Below are 17051 nucleotides of genomic sequence, written 5' to 3' on the forward strand. Positions count from 1 at the left end.
CTTTTGGGTGGGCATCCGTCTTGCCCTCAATTCCCCACTCTCCCTGAACTAAGCGGAAGCTGCAGCACGGAGCTGCCTGGAGACGGGGGATGGGGGGAGGGTGGCGCGTCCAGCAGACACAAGTCTAGAAGCTTGGGCTCTGGACATCTGCTGCAAAGAGCAGATGCAGGAAACGTAACCTGGGGCTCAAGAAAGCAAAATCTGGGTAGAGGCCTTTAGGTGAGCCGCCTCCACTGTGCTGATTCACTCGGTGGGGACCTGCGCTCTAGCAGGCTGCGGGCAGTGCCCCCCCTCCCACGCGTTTAAGCGCAGACCTTCTCCCTAGCCAGCTCCTTAGGCTCAGGGACTGCCCCGGCCCCAGCTGCGCGGTCAGTCCCCAGCGCCTGGCCGCCCGGGGGGCCGCCGCAGCCGTGGCAGTCACATCGCATCCCAGCGCCAGCGCCGCCGCCGCCGCCGCCGCCGGGACCTTTCCCCTACTTTCCAGGGCCTCAGGCCCCGCCCCGTCGCCGCGACCAAAACACGTGCCGCATCCCGCCCTGCCCGATCACGCCGCGGCCAGGCTCTGATCACGCGGCCCGGCGCGGCGCCGATTGGCCGGCGGCGAACGGGCCGGGCGAGGATTGGCTGCCGCCCTTGGGGCCCCGCCCCCTCCAGGGCGGGGCGTGTTTTGGTTCGCCTCCGCGCTCCGCCCCCGCGCCGCTCCGGCCCCGGCCCCGACCCCGGCCCCGCCCCGCCCCGCCCGCGCCGCGAGGGCCGCGCCAGGGCAGAGACGCGCGGGCGGGCGGAGGCGCGCGCCGGCCGCCGGTGCTCCGGGTGGTCGCCGCCGCCGCCCGCCGCGCACGTGCGGCAGCTGCCGAGCCCCCGAGCTCCTGCCTCGCGGGCGCTTTGTTGCCTCCGGGCCGCCAGCACGATGCACACGCCGGGCTCCGCGGGCCCGGGCGACGCGCCGCGCGTGGTGAGTGGCCGCCCATCGGCGCGAGGGGCGAGGCGGGGACGCGAGGCCTTGTGGGGGCCCGCCGAGTGGAGGAGGGCCCGGGGCCTCGCCGCCGCCGCCGCGCGCGCACAGCTAGGAACCCCGGCGGGTTCGGCTGCCGGGAGGGGCGGCGGCCGTGTGAGGCCGCGGCGGGAGGGGCGGGAAGGGGGCGTGTGTCTCGTGCCGCTCCACGCACAGCTTTGTCCGGCGCTGCCGCAGCGGCCCCGCCCTGCCAGCCCCCGGGTGCGGGGCTATTTCCAGCCATGACGTCACCAGATCCGGTGAGGAGGGGGCCGTTGGGCAGGGCGCGACCGGCGGGAACGCGAGGCAAGGGCTGCGGGGGGCGGGGCAATGCCGAGGGGCGGGGCGGGACGAGGGCTGCGGGGGCGGGGCGCCGGCGGAGGGGCTGGGACTGTGGGAACGCGGCCCGCAGGTGGTGAAAAGGCCGAGGGGGCGGGGCAAAAGCTGGCCGGAGGGTGGGGCGGGGAAAGGGGCGGGGCAATACCGAGGGGGCGGGGCAAGGCATGAGCGGGGCTGGGTGCTATCCGAGGTGCGGGGACTGGGAACGCGGCCCGCCGGCGGTGAAAAGGCCGATGGGGCGGGGCAACAGCTGGCGGGAAGGTGGAGGCGGGGCGAGGGCTGAGGGGGCGGGGTGCCGGAGGAGGGGCGGGGACTGTGGGAAGGCGGCCCTGGGGCGGTGAGAAGGCCGAGGGGGCGGGGCAACAGCTGGCGGGAAGGTGGAGGCGGGGCGAGGGCTGGCGGGAAGGCAGCACGCGGGGGGCGGGGCGCCGCGCCTCTACCCCGGGGGTGCTCCGGTCCAGGCTTGAGGGTCGCACGGAGTTCGCTGGCTGCACCTGGGGCCTAGTCGTCGAACCGCGCGGGCCGCTGAGGAGCCGAGAGAGAGGTCCGGGGGCCCCGCACCGCCCTGTTCCTCCTCGCCAAGCAGGCGACAGGCCCCACGTCTGTGAGTTTGCAGCTCCTTCCGAGGAGGCCCGGAGCGGCGGGTCGAAGCTTCGGGCAGAAGCGGGGCCAGAGTGGCCTTTGTAAAAGGCAGCAGCGTTACCTGGGTCCTGGCGGTCGGGTGGGGGGCAACCTGGGCAGGACAGGTGGGATATTGAGGCAAACTGACTAGAAACTCCAATATTATAAAAAAAAAAGAAAGAAACTCCAATATTTTGGCCACCTGATGCGAAGAACTGACTCATTGGAAAAGACTCTGGTACTGGCAAAGATTGAAGGCAGGAGGAGAAGGGGACGACAGAGGATGAGATGGTTGGAAGACATCACCAGTGTGATGGACATGAGTTTGAGCAAGCTCGGGGAGTTGGTGATGGACAGGGAGGCCTGGCGTCCTGCATTCCATGGGGTCTCGAAGAGTCGGACATGACTGAGCAACTGAAATGACTAGAAGTGTGTATCTTCCTAGATATAAAGTTTCTTTGGGAAGAGATCCGTTCCAGTCTCTTCCTGCCCCTCTCTTGCTTAAAAAGACAGGGTGCTGCGCTGGAAAGCCCTCAGGCCCCGGGCTGGTGGCGGATCTTACACTTTCTTTCGTCCCCTCGCTGGCCTGGTGGCCTCAGAAGTGACTCGGTGCCCCCGGGTGTGGGGACCCAAGCCGAACAGCACAGGCTCTCCTGCCCCGAGCTCTGCTGAGCAATGGATGCCCTGCCTGGTGTGGATCCTCCAGGGTTGTCACAGATGCGTCTGCGGGGATACTCGGGTGGCTTCGCCAGCCGTGGCGCTCTCATCTCAGCCAACCTGAGCCATGGGTGTCTTTTCTTCTTGGCCGGGGATAGTTAGGTACTAGACAGGCTCACACCTCTAGAAATAAGTCTTATTATTCATTTTACTGACGGAAGACAGGAACAAAGCTTAACTTTGTTAAGCGTCAGAGTTTCCTGTGGAAGCCACTGGCCAGCTGAGTTCATTCCTCCTCCTCCCTTCGGCAGAATGCTATCTTGGGGCTCGGTGGTCCTCGGGTGTTCTGTGGGCATCCTTCCTGAAAGCCAGTGTGCGTCCACATGCTGCCCATGGTGCTTGCCGGGCTGCCTTGCGCGTCCCCATCCTGTCTGTCGGGGTGCCCCTCCCTGTGTTTCCAGGGACTGAGGAGCCATCCTGTTGTTCTGCCTTTAGGTTGACATCATGGACATATGTGAGTCAATCCTGGAGAGGAAGCGACACGACAGCGAGAGGTCCACATGCAGTATCTTGGAGCAGAATGATATGGAAGCTGTGGAGGCTCTTGTTTGCATGAGTTCCTGGGGTCAGAGATCCCAGAAAGCCGACCTGTTGAAGATCAGACCCCTCACACCTGTCTCTGACTCTGGGGATGTCACCACGTCAGTGCACATGGACACGGCCCCACCCGAGCTACCAAAGGACTTCCATTCTCTATCAACTCTGGTAAGACGGAAGGAGAGGAGCAATTATTGCAGTGACTGAAGTACGTTTATTAAATGTGCTGAAGAGATCCTAGGTAGATTTGCCTGATGCTGGCTAGCAAGTTCATGTCTTCCCGCTGTGTGGGTCCAGAGGGTGAAAACTTCCTTTTTCTCTTGAAAATAGCTTTCTGTTGATGGTAGTTTGTAGCCATGGGGTGAAAATGTCCAGCGACTGAAACCTGCAGTTTCATGGGAGAAAGCGAAGTGTACTGATTTTCCTGGGAAACTGCAGGGCAGGGCTTCGGTTCCCGCAGATAACCCCAGTCCAGGATCAGGATTGACTGCTGCAGCTGGGGAAGGCCTGTGCTCTGGTGCCGGGTGGCCTTTGTTAGCTGGATTGAAAGCTTGGCCTCTCTGTGGCAGCCAGCTTCTTTCTTGGGTGAGTTGGGTGCAGTCAGGCACTGGTTTTGGTTTTCTTAACTTGCTACAGCTATGAAGTTCCCGGAGAAAACTTGCTTGTCAACTTGGAGACGTTGGGAGCTGTCACTTGCCAACAAAACTGAAGATTATAATCTGATTGTCCTGGGCTGGAAGCTTGTATTGAAAGGAATGTGGAAAACTGACATGGAGGGATGAGAAGGAACTTGTGGGTAGTAGAGAGGGTTGTCCAGGTAGTGGGCCTCACTACCCAGACAGGTCTGACTCTAGGGTGAAGTGCCGGTCTGCCTTGGGCCCCCCACTCCCCACACAGTTCCTCTGGCTCAGCCCCCGATGCCTGGTCACCCCTGTGTCCACTTTCTTGTCCTTTCCATGTGTGTCCACATGACAGACATACAGGTCTTAGCTTATGCTGGTTCCTTCTCCTTTCTCCTCCACCTCTACCCAGATACCACTTCTCCATCAAGCCTTTCTACACACACACACACACCATACCACACACACACGCCCCCACCCACCTGGGTTGAAGTGCCCTGCCTCATGCTCTCAAAGTTATTTGGCATTGGAATTTTCCACTCGGAGGCTGCAAATAAGTGGGAATTGTTGCAGCAGGGGGTCTGTTACACAAAGAGAGGCTTGGTTTAGACAGAACCCCTGATTGGAACATGACCTTTTAGGGATCATTCAGTTAGGTTTTACTTTGCATTCAGTAGGCACAGGATACATGTGTGATTGATGGATAAGTGTGATGATTTCCACTAGAATTTTTAAAAGTTTTTTGAGAATCTAGAATTATCATGTAAAGCACTCATCTTGAACATAGATTTTTATCTCTCATTTGTAGTCCTAATATTTAAATTGTCCATTTCTGTTGATATGCAAGGCCAAGCATGGCATTGGTTATCTTACAACTGAGCAAATGGATGCCTTTGAGAGAGAGGGCAGGAAAAGGGGAGAAAGCTAGGAAGTAGAGCAGCTGATGCAGCCTTTGTATCCACTGGGTGCTACTGTGAGCAGGCCTCGACCAGTCTTTTCTAGATACTTCTTTGTAAAGGCCTTGGGGAGACAACATGATCAAAGTAAGTTTCTTAAAATTTAACCAGAACAACCTTTTCACGTGGTAATTTTGTTTGTTTGTTTGTTTTTAAGTGCATGACTCCTCCTCAGAGCCCTGACCTCCTGGAACCATTGACAGGGACAGTTGTTCCTTCCCAAGTAACTGCTTCCAAAGCCCCCGTGGTCATGGTGGTTCCCCCAGCTTCTGCTGGGGCTGCCAGAGTGCTGAGCAGGACGGCGGAGGGGGGCCTGCCTGGTCCGAAACCAGAGTTGCTGGAGTCAGCTGCCAGCCCGCCCTGCAGGGCCACGGTGACGGGTATCACTGGCCACGCTGGCGGGAGTCCTGCTCCTGCCCACCACTCCTGTCCCACCGCCCAGACTCAAGAACACCAGCTTCCAGCTTGCACAGAAGGAGAAGCACAGTTCCTGGGGCACGTTGAAACTTTGCAGGACATGCACCTCACAGACAGTTTACTTAGCATGAACTCAGTGTCCTGTCAACCTTGCTCGCACAAGTCCAGTGGCCTGATCCCCACTGATAAAGGCCAGCAGGCAGGGTGGCCCATTGCAGTTCAGACCTGCTCACCAAAGAGTTATGAAAACGACTTGGCAAGGAAAGCCACCCCTCTGATTTCCGTCCCCATTCCTAGTCCCCCTGTCCTCTGCCAAATGATCCCTGTGACTGGACCCAGTGGCCTGTTACCAGCTGTTCTAAAGCCACCTCCCCAGGTGTCTGCGGGGCTCGTCAAGCCCGTCTTGCCCCACGTGGCTCCCGCGCCCCCACCTGTGTTCGTGGGACCGTCTGTGCCTCAGGGAACCGTGATGCTGCTTCTGCCCCAGGGGCCCCTCCCCCAGCCTGCCACGTGCTCAGCCGGCAGCATGCCTGTTGGGAACTCCAGGTTCCTGCCCCTTGCGCCTGCTCCAGTGTTCATTGCATCCAGTCAGAGCTGTGCCCCTCAGGTAGACTTTTCCCGAAGGAGGAACTATGTTTGCCACTTCCCAGGCTGCCGGAAAACCTACTTCAAAAGTTCCCACCTCAAGGCTCATCTCCGCACTCACACAGGTGAGTACTGCAGGGTAGGTAGGGTGTGGGGAGGTCAGATCCTGTGGTTAGGAAACACACATCCAGCCTTCTCTTAGTGGGAGCAAAGCTGGAACCCATTGGAGGAGGTAACCATTTTTCTTTGGTTTTGAAAAGCCTTCATCGTCTTAGGGTGAAAGTTAGTACATCTGTCAGTGGTTTTTCTAGAACCTTCCATTTGTAGTGTCATTCTCTGAACCTGTGATCGATAGGCTTTTAGGGTGAGGCTCACGCACTCTCTTTCTCTTCATATTGCAATGGACGCTTTTCTTTGCATTTTAGAAAATGTCTGTTCACGTTCACTAAACACTCTTATCAGTGCGACTTAGGCTTACTGTGGGGAAAGAGCTCTCCAAAGTGTGGAAAATTCTAGAATATTTGAACTTTAAAGAAATTTCGTTTTTTTATTTTTGAAAATTCATAGCTTTAACTCAGAAGTCACAGAAGAAAACTAACTGTAGTGACCTAGTGATCTCTCTACAGTCCTATTATTTTTTTTTTCATTTTCTGGTAATTTTTATTTTTTTTTTTTCCATTTATTTTTATTAGTTGGAGGATAACTACAATATTGTAGTGGTTTTTGCCATACATTGACATGAATCAGCCATGGATTTACATGTGTTCCCCATCCCAATCCCCCCTCCCACCTCCCTCCTCATCCCATCCCTCTGGGTCTTCCCAGTGCACCAGCCCTGAGCACTTGTCTCATACATCCAACCTGGGCTGGTGATCTGTTTCACCCTTGATAGTATACCTGTTTCAGTGCTATTCTCTCAGAACATCCCACCCTCGACTTCTCCCACAGAGTCCAAAAGTCTGTTCTGTACATCTGTGTCTCTGTTTTGCATATTGGGTTATCGTTACCATCTTTTTAAATTCCATATATATGCATTAGTATACTGTATTGGTCTTTAATCTTTCTGGCTTACTTCACTCTGTATAATGGGCTCCAGTTTCATCCATCTCATTAGAACTGATTCAAATGAATTTTTTTTAATGGCTTGGTAATATTCCATTGTGTATATGTACCATAGCTTCCTTATCCATTCGTCTGCTGATGGGCATCTAGGTTGCTTCCATGTCCTGGCTATTATAAACAGTGCTGTGATGAACATTGGGGTACACGTGTCTCTTTCAGATCTGGTTTCCTCGGTGTGTATGCCTAGCAGTGGGATTGCTGAGTCATATGGCAGTTCTATTTCCAGTTTTTTAAGGAATCTCCACACTGTTCTCCATAGTGGCTGTACTAGTTTGCATTCCCACCAACAGTGTAAGAGGGTTCCCTTTTCTCCACACCCTCTCCAGCATTTATTGCTGGCAGACTTTTGGATAGCAGCCATTCTGACTGGCGTGTAATGGTACCTCATTGAGGTTTTGATTTGTGTTTCTCTGATAATGAGTGATGTTGAGCATCTTTTCATGTGTTTGTTAGCTATCTGTATGTCTTCTTTGGAGAAATGTCTGTTTAGATCTTTGGCCCATTTTTTGATTGGGTCATTTATTTTTCTGGAATTGAGCTTCAGGAGTTGCTTGTATATTTTTGAGATTAATCCTTTGTCTGTTGCTTCGTTTGCTATTATTTTCTCCCAGTCTGAGGGCTGTCTTTTCACCTTACTTATAGTTTCCTTTGTTGTGCAAAAGCATTTAAGTTTAATTAGGTCCCATTTGTTTATTTTTGCTTTTATTTCCAATATTTTGGGAGGTGGGTCATAGAGGATCCTGCTGTGATTTATGTTGGAGAGTGTTTTGCCTATGTTCTCCTCTAGGAGTTTTATAGTTTCTGGTCTTACATTTAGATCCTTAATCCATTTTGGGTTTATTTTTGTGTATGGTGTTAGAAAGTATTCTAGTTTCATTCTTTTACAAGTGGTTGACCAGTTTTCCCAGCACCACTTGTTAAAGAGATTGTCTTTTTTCCATTGTATATTCTTACCTCTACAGTCCTGTTCATTCCATCCAGAAGGATTTTCGGCAGTGATGGAAAGTTTTCTGGTCATTAGGAGGGTAGCTACCAGTGACACACACTTGAAATGTGAACAGTCTGAGGAACCTAGTTTTACGTTTTCATGGAGTTTGCATTTATATAGCTACATGGCGCTGGTGTGGAGAAGGAAATGGCAACCCACTCCAGTACTCTTGCCTGGAAAATCCCATGGATGGAGGAGCCTGGTGGGCTACAGTCCATGGGGTCACGAAGAGTCCAACACGACTGAGCAACTTAACTTTCACTTTTCACTTTCATGCATCGGAGAAGGAAATGGCAACCCACTCCAGTGTTCTTGCCTGGAGAATCCCAGGGATGGAGGAGCCTGGTGGGCTGCCGTCTGTGGGGTCGCACAGAGCCGGACACGACTGAAGTGACTCAGCAGCAGCAGCAGCAGCAGCATGGCGCTGGTGGCTACCATGTTGTTTATCTGGGGTGTGAGGTTGCTGGTAGATGGAACTTCTGTTTTTTGATTGATTTGGCCTGAGTGTCTTGGTGGCTCTCTTACTCTTTGAGTTAGTGTCAGTTCTGTTTTCAAGGGTCCTGTGGCTAAATAGTCTGCTCACTAAACTCAGCTTACAAAGATTCACATACATTCATACATGAAAGCACAGTAAGAGGTCACAGGTTCTGTAGTCAAGATGTGTTTCATAAGCGCTCTTGATCATGGAACCCAGGTGTCTGCTGGTGGCCTGGGGGACGGCAGTGAATTATGGAATACAGCTGAGGAAAAGCTGAACTGAAGAGAGTGGTTTACTCTGGCAGTTTACTCTGAGATGCATTTGAGGTAGAGCGGTTTGTAATTCGCACATTAAAAGTCTAACCGTGGTAGCTCCCACTTGCAGAATGAAGTTGCATCTGGAACGCAGGCCGTATAGGAGCTCTACCACCCTCCCCGCTGTGGAGGGGCTGTGTGCTTCAGGGATGAGCCCCACACCTGGCCCATGAAGAATTTGCCTCTCTGGCTTCACCTTCTCTCCCCAGCCCCACAATGCCCCTGTTCACCCTCTGCCCATCTCTACTTACTGAAAACCCTGTAAGAGCCAGTTCTTAAAGTATCTCCTCATCTCTCCTCCTTTCTTTGCCCCTAGTGGTTTGCTCTGTTTTTCACTACGTTCTTCCTTTGTGTTTTAGTTATTTGTATACTTGTCTGATCTCACTGAATATACACTCGGTGTCTGTCACAGGAGCCTGACTCTAGTAAGTCATGATTGATTATTGGTGCTGCAGGGTCAGTGTGAACAGGTATCTCTAAGGGGCTCCTTGACTTGGCAAGCTCTACTTCTCACTGACACTACTGAGGTGAGCTTCAGATCACGTCCAAACACAGATTCCACATCTGGGGATGCAGTGGGATTATGTCTTACTGTTCATTCGGTCAGCTTCCCTTGGTAGAAATACTGACAGGATGGCATGAAATAAGGTGATCAAGCAAGCTGTCTTCAGGTTTCCCAAAGTTCTTAAGTGTCAGTAACCATAAAGGTTCTGAAGAATCAAGTTCCGGTGCTACTTTGTATACACTGAATTGGAGTTTTTGTAAGAAATAGAAACCTTGGCTAAGTTTACGTTAGATAAGATGATTTTTCACTGTACCAACCTGAAAATGTTTTCCTAGGATAAAGTAGAGTGGGCAAAGGCTACATTTTTGCTAAGTTGAAAACATGGGACACTTTATAAATCCCACACCAAAGGGTTGTCTCTCTCCAACATCTGGCCACCTGATACGCTGCCACCGGTGGTGGTTTCCTGGAAACGGGTAACTTTATTTATGTTTTCAACATGGGGTCTTTGAAATCCAACAAGTGTGAGCCCTTTTTTTAGAGTGGTTCATAAAAACCACTGGGATGCTGAATTTTCCTGTTAAATCTGCTTTGAAAATACCAAATATTTAGTTGATGTCTCTTCAGCACTCATTAACTCAGAACCATTTATTCACCACCTATCATCCAAACTGCTGTGCTGGGGGGCTAAACTACATAGATGGATGCACTAGACAAGTCGTAAACCTTCTAGGAGGAAGGTCATGACAGCACCCCAACAGCATTTAACATATCCGTTCACAAGGTTGCACAAGCAGTGTATGATGGTCACAGCCTGGTCAAGGTGAGGGCTTCGGGAGGCAGGAAAGGGCGCACTCCTGCTGGCTGGAAAGGCCCAGAAGGACTTTGCAGACAGGTGCTCCCTGGCTCGCCTCTGTACCTCCAGGGAGACACAGTATAGGTGGGACACCTGCCAGGTGCTCTGAAATGAAGTGAATGACAGAAGCATGAGGCTTGTGACAACAAGAAGTTAGCTATTAGAATTCTAACCAGTCTTGTAATTAACCTCATCATCAGTGTAATAACAGACATGAAGATGGATTTAATGATTCTGAGAAGTCGTGAAGGTCCTGGGAGGGTTTTTTTTAAAGATGTGCAGCTTCAGAGAGCAAAGGAATTCTTCTTTTATTTTTTTTAGGAATTGTTTTCAAGAATCTTCCTCCTACCCCAAGTTCACAGTCAAAGATTTTAATTTGAAAACATGGTGTGGCATCCCTTATATGTGGAATCTGAAAAGAAATGATACAAATGAACTTACTTACGAAACAGAAAGAGACGTAGAAAAAGAACTTGTGGTTGCCAGGGGGGCGAAATGGTTAGGGAGTTTGGGATGGACATGTACACACTGCTCTGTTCAGAATGCATGAGCACCAGGGTCCTACTGGACAGCACAGGGAACTCTGCTCAGTTATGTGACAGCCTGGATGGGAGGGTGGTTTGGGGGAGAATGGATAAATGTATAAGTGTGGCTGAGTCCCTTTGCTGTTCACCTGAAACCATCACAGCATTGTTAATCGGCTGCACCCCAATGCAAAATAAATGTTCAAAGATAACAATAAAGATTAGATTAATTCAACATCCTGGGACCGTGACATGTTGCGTCTTAGGTGTGGCAGGAAGAAACACGTCTTGGACAATTTCTTGACTTCCAAATAACCTGTTACCGGAATAATAGGGATTACTTGTCTCTTAGGTTTTCATGAACAGAATTTTAAAACGACATGACTTAACGTGTCCATTAAGGTGCTGGGCATTTACGTTTCTCATGTGTTTTCTCGCCCCTCAGGAGAGAAGCCTTTCAGCTGCAGCTGGGACGGCTGCGACAAGAAATTTGCTCGTTCGGATGAACTCTCTCGCCACCGCAGAACTCACACTGGGGAGAAGAAGTTCGTGTGCCCAGTGTGCGACCGGCGTTTCATGCGCAGCGACCACCTGACGAAACACGCCCGGCGCCACGTGGCCACCAAGAGGGTCCCCGGCTGGCAGGCGGCGGTCGGCAGGCTGAACAGAGTGGCCTCCGCAGAGGACCCTGGGGGCCCGCCGGAGCGTGCGCCGGCCTCCGCCTGAAAGGGCCGCAGAGGGGTGGGTGATGGACGGGAATTTTCCAAAGCCTTTTTTTTTTTTTCAGGAATCATGGAAGTGATGGTTTTCTCTCCAAAAACAACAACAAAAAGTTGTCTTGAGGGCCAGGGGAGCTGGTTCTGATGAACGTTATGTTAACTTGTCTTTTTTTTAGGTTGGGACCCTGTTAAGTATCTTTTGTAGTTTCAGAAGTTCTTTTAAGGAAATGGAAGAAGATTTGGTAATCTAAATCACCAGCATTCAGACACACAGTTTGGCAATAAATTTTGCAAAATTTGGATTTTTACAACCTTCCTATTCCTGTTTTGTAGGATTGAGACAGGGTACTAATTTTTATACTGTTTTTTATAAAAAAGATACTTATATTGTTGGTTCTCAGATCACTGATTTCTATATAGATGATTTTACAGTCTTTTCAGTGTTTAACATTTTTATAATAACCCTGCTTTTGGTAAAGTTGGCACATTATTCAGGCAAAAAAAAAAATTTATAGCTCTTCAATCAGGCCTTTTAGATCTACGAGGTTTTAAAATCAGAACTAGTCGAATAGGGGCCTCTTAAAGAAATGGGTGCGGGGGAAAACCTTTGCAGGCAGCTTCTTCCTAATACTCTCAAGGGAAATTCCAGACAAGAGTTTCTTTTAAGGCTTTATGTAGCCCAAGGAATTAGAATTTTCTTTAAGTAGAACTTAGTCACCTGTGTCTGTGGTGTGACTTGTGAAGATTGTGCCCCAGAGATGAGCTTAAAATAATCGGTAGATATCCAGTGAGCAGAGAGCTGCTGTAGCATCTCAGTGTCTGTGGTCAATTCACAGTCTTCTGTCTGTACCTCAGACACCAAGAAAAGATGACTTAAGCACTCAGACCCAGCTGCTCTGTCCCCTTGACTTCCTTTGCTGTGGCCTTACACAAGTGTTTTGTGGGTAGAATCACTTCTTAGAGAAAAAGATGTCCTTAGTGGTTGGAGGAACTTTTCATTGAAGGAAAGCTTATGTGAGGTGAAGTAGCTGTGTGTGCGGTCCAGCTGCCGTGTTCCAATTCCTTTGTTTATTAAGTATTGGTGATGAGGAATGTCAGTAACACCAAACAGCAATAATCCTACCAAGCTGTCCTCTCATTCACATCGTTGGAAAGGAGTTGTTTTGATCAAACAGAACAGTACTTGGAATGGGGTATTTTGCTTAGAGAAGAGACCACGGGCCTCACTGAAGCCAGAGCACAGGTCCCAGCATTGTAGAGACTGCACCCCGGTGTCCAGGAAGCTACTGAGACTGCCTCCACTGGGCAGCCTTGGGAACTCAGGCAAGAGAAGATGTCTAAGGACCATGGCAATGTCGCTCTGCCCTTTGAGCCTGGGAATGGTTTTTATCATGCTGTATGTAATCAGATTCTGTCTTTGCTGCTGATTTATTTGCATTTGCCTTTATTAAAATGATGGTAAGGTGAAATATTGAGTAAGTACAGTTAGGCTTTGTGTTCAGGTCTTTTTTAGTCTTGATAGCCCTCACCCGGTCATTCATTGTATGTCACTTGATACCCATTAAGTTACTCTTTAGTATCAACTGCTGATTGACATACAGGTCTGTAAGTGCTGGCTGTGTTTCAGAGGCTTCCGTGTCTTTGGTCACTTCTATAGCTAAGTATTCCTACTGGTCATGAGACATACTGTAGTTACAAGAGAACCAGAATTCAATGTACATAGCTCTTGTTTCCCCACCACCCCATCCTTTCTCCCACTCATGCCCTAGATCAGCATAAACATTGCTATGTGTATGCTGTAAATGGCATTAAATTCGGATATTTTTCATAGCTAACACAAAATAATATTGGTCCGACTAAGGTTCTGGTGCATAATACGTCTCTGAGTGGTTGCTTGTCACACTGAATGAAGTTCATTCTCTGAACAGTGTCGTTTTTGAAGAATAGGTGTGCTAAAAAGGAAAAAAGGTTTTGATTTACACTTCCATTTCCTGATGAGACTTTGAAATACCTTCTGTAAACATTTTGGGCCCTCTGTTGTTGATGGAAAGATTGTAAGTTGGGAAACAGCTTCACCTGAAAAACACAACGTGAGAACCAGAGCCTTGCGGGGCGTGTTCAGCATGAGGTCCCTCCGTGCGCCATGGCGTCGGAGGAGCACGCGGGAGGCACGGCCCCTAGTGCACTTTACTGCCCAAGCAGTTTTGCTTGTTCTTTTTTTGACTTTGAGCCTTTTAAAGTAGTTTCAATGATAAAATTTTAAATGTTTCAGAATTATGTTTTATGTAACAGACTTTGACATATTATTTAAATGAATATGTGTGATGTAACTCTTTTCTTTGAATCATATAAAACTCTTTGGATTTGCAAACTGGACCTGTGTCCTGAACCGTGATGTACTGTTTCACTGTACTGTGATGTACCCAGTGCCTGACTACCACCCTCCATCTTTGTTTTCTGGGATTCTGTTCGGCCTTCGGGTTCTTCGGAGGATTCTTTCTGAAAGAAATCATGTGAAGAGGCAGTTTCCGTGTTGGCCGCTCTGACGTCGGGACTGGTCTTGGCAGAACAGGACCATGGGTGCCGGATAACCCGCGAGCCTTGTCCTCAGGCTCTCTGTGTGCCAAGAGGGGATGGGAGGCAGTCGCTTCCCGCCCTCCCCCCACCCCCAGCCCAGGCTTCCAAAGAACATCCAGGAGCCACAGCCTTCACGCCTGCTACTGGAGTCAGTGCAGTTCGGTCACTCAGTCGTGTCCGACTCTGCGACCCCATGGACTGCAGCACGCCAGGCCTCCCTGTCCTTCACCAACTCCCGGAGTTTACTCAATCTCATGTCCATTGAGTCGGTGATGCCATCCAACCATCTCAACCTCTGTCGTCCCCTTCTCTTCCCCCCTTCAATCTTTCCCAGCATCAGGGTCTTTTCAAATGAGTTAGTTCTTCACATCAGGTGGCCAAAGGGTTGGAGTTTCAGCTTCAGCATCAGTCCATCTTCCAATGAATATTCAGGACTGATTTCCTTTAGGATGTACTGGTTGGATCTCCTTGGAGTTCAAGGGACTCTCAAGAGTCTTCTCCAACACCACAGTTCAAAAGCATCAATTCTTTGGCACTCAGCTTTATGGTCCAACTCTCACATCCATACATCACTACTGGGAAAACCATATCCTTGACCAGACGGACCTTTGTTGGCAAAGTAATGTGAGTACGTTCTTGCTAAGCCACTGTGCTGGGGCTGTGTGTCCACACCCCACCAGAGGCGGCCCAGTGGCCTCGGTTCCTGGTCCTCAGGCTCGTCTGTCAGCAGCCCTGAACAAGGTCGATGGCTCCCCTGCAAACCACACCACCCTATTGTCCTGTTAATCTCACCGCTCCTTCTCTGTCTTCGTTCCTCTCCCTGACCCCTCTTGTACTCTCTTCACAACCTTGGTGAGCTTTTCCAACCTTGTGATTTAGATCAAAATGATCTCTGTACCATAAAGACCCCTGCATTTTTGTCTCCTTTACACTTACGCACCTGGCTTCAAATTCCTATATCCAGCTGTCTGCTTGATACCTGTCTAACCAGCATCCCAACCTATAAATGATCAAACTCCTCAACTCCCCCTGCCCAGACACTTGCTTTTCTAACAGTTGACCCCACTGTCTTTAAAAATAATAGGGAGTCTATCCTAGCTGTTCAGGTGCAAAACCTTGGAGCACCTGAGACAGGCCTGGGTGCAGATCTGACTCCATCTAGCTGTGTTTGGCTGAGAAAGATACTGGACCTTTAGTTTCTTTATTTATAAAGTGAAGACTAGGTAGAGAGCAGGGGCCTGTCTCAGGGTCTGGCACTTGTATTTTGCACATAGAAGAAAAAGCCCTAGTTGTTTACCAAAAGCAACCAGGGATCCTTGAAGGGTAACTGCTTGGAGCACAGATATAACAGAATGGGCTTAAAGTATTCTGTTGCCATCTGCCGTCAAGGGTGTCAGGGACTGCTAAATGGCATAGGGCTCCCACTGGCCAGGCTGTGACAGTTTAAAGATGAACGTAATAGTAATAAGAATTTCACACTTCTACCCAAGATGGAGTTACAGGAAAAGCCAAATATACTCTCACACCCAACATAACCAAAATAAAGTTATCAAACGAGAGTTTTCTAGGAACTAGACCTTAGGTCATTCATGAAAGACAGTGACCCTGAGAGACAGGATGTAAATGGGGTGCACCCTGTAACTGCCCAGATTTGCGGCTTTGAGGAAATTGCCAGACTGTGATGCAGGGACGGGAACTCATGAGAGACCCAGCAGAGTCCCCAAGCTGAGCAGATGGAGCTGAGGGTCCAGGGATGCCAAGGTGATGGGGTGTGGGGCAGGGTGCCAAGGTAGAGAAACAGCCCAGAAAACCCAGGAGATCTACAGAGGGTGTGTCTAGCGGGGAGAACACCTTGACACCGAAGGCAAATCGTGTGCACAGGGGCGCGTGTCCATCCTCTGGGCTGAGGAGTCATTACTTGCATCACTTCTCAAAGCGCGACCCAACGTGGTTGGATCAGGGCTCAAGGCTAAGGCTGCGTGGAGAAGCCCACAGGGTGCGGGCGCTGGGCCAGGGCAGTGGCTGGGCCTCGGGCTTGGTGTGCTGGGTACCTGACCCCTCGTGGCCCCTGCTCGGTATTGGAACCCGGGGAGATGGCTATGTGTGTGTGGATCACGAGAGCTGGGACAGGAGGTGCCCAGACGGTTTTGCTGAGGGACATCCCTACCAAGGGGGGTCTTCCTAGGTGGCACAGAGGTCAAGAACCTGCCTGCCAATGCAGAAGATGCGGGAAAACCAGGTTCAATCCCTGGGTTGGGAAGATCCCCTGGAGAAGGGAATGGTAACCCACTCCAGTATTCCTGCCTGGGAAATCCCATGGACAGAGGAGCCTGGAGGGCTGCAGTCCGTGGGGTTGCAAAGAGTTAGAGACAGCTGAGCTACTGAAGAACAACAAGCTTTTCTGGAGCACTGATGAGTGTGCCTCTGCTCACTAGAATCAGTGCGTCCTCACTGGTGGGGACCAGATACTGCTACCGGGACCCCGGCATCTCGTAGAGGGCCGGACTCAAAGCAGTAGGGGCTCAGAAAATGAGAATGAATGTGGGTTGAACAGATGCTCATGGGAACATCCACCCTCCCCTGCAATCTCAGCCCACCCAGAATGGCAGCCCAGTGAGAATCAGACCTGAGACTTTGGCACATCAAGGGGCGTGTCCTGGGAAAAATTTATTTTAGGTGAGGATGGGGAGCCTGAGCTGGGCAGGGCCCCTTTGAGAAGGCCTGTGGCTGGCAGAATGAGGGCCATGGCTCCCTCCCCAGGAGGAAGGACACGACATTTCTCAGAGCTGGGGACAGGGTGCATTTTTTAAATTCCTGCGCTTGGGAGCCTCTTAGAGGAACCCGCCACCACACAAAGCAGGAGGCACGTCTGTGGCACTGAGACTTTTCTGGACATCAAAGTGTCATTGTCACTTTCAACACAGAGACGTTTTTCTTCCTGCCTCTGTTTCAGCCACATTCCCTGTGTCCATGAGAAGATCCCACACTCAGCTCCACGGCAGAAAGCTGCAGCTCAGAGGCAACACCAAGCGACCAAGAGAAAGCCCGGAGCAGCGCGGGGCACCCAGGAGGCCCTTTCCACATGCCTAGTGCAAGAAGCACTTGCTACCAGGCTGGCACCCGATTCCCCACCACCAAGCGTGATCGGCCTGCCTCCCCTGGACACAGGGTGGCAACACCTC

The 17051-nt window shown here is 50.9% G+C and overlaps 1 protein-coding gene across 2 annotated transcripts; it reads left to right on the plus strand.

Moving 5' to 3' along the window:
• Positions 1-736: 736 nt before the first annotated feature.
• On the plus strand, positions 737-13668 carry KLF11 (Kruppel like factor 11). Of its 2 annotated transcripts, none has more exons than XM_043917060.1 (4): positions 737-955; positions 3107-3376; positions 4942-5911; positions 11019-13668. In XM_043917060.1, exons 1-4 carry the CDS (start codon positions 911-913, stop codon positions 11297-11299), a joined length of 1566 nt encoding a protein of 521 aa, XP_043772995.1. In that variant the 5' UTR covers positions 737-910; the 3' UTR covers positions 11300-13668. The 2 variants fall into 2 exon arrangements, with proteins under 2 accessions (XP_043772995.1, XP_043772996.1); XM_043917061.1 differs by lacking the exon at positions 737-955 and adding an exon at positions 1222-1254.
• Positions 13669-17051: the final 3383 nt, after the last annotated feature.

The sequence above is a fragment of the Cervus elaphus genome, chromosome 11 (assembly GCF_910594005.1).
Source record: "Cervus elaphus chromosome 11, mCerEla1.1, whole genome shotgun sequence".
Lineage (NCBI taxonomy): Eukaryota > Metazoa > Chordata > Mammalia > Artiodactyla > Cervidae > Cervus > Cervus elaphus.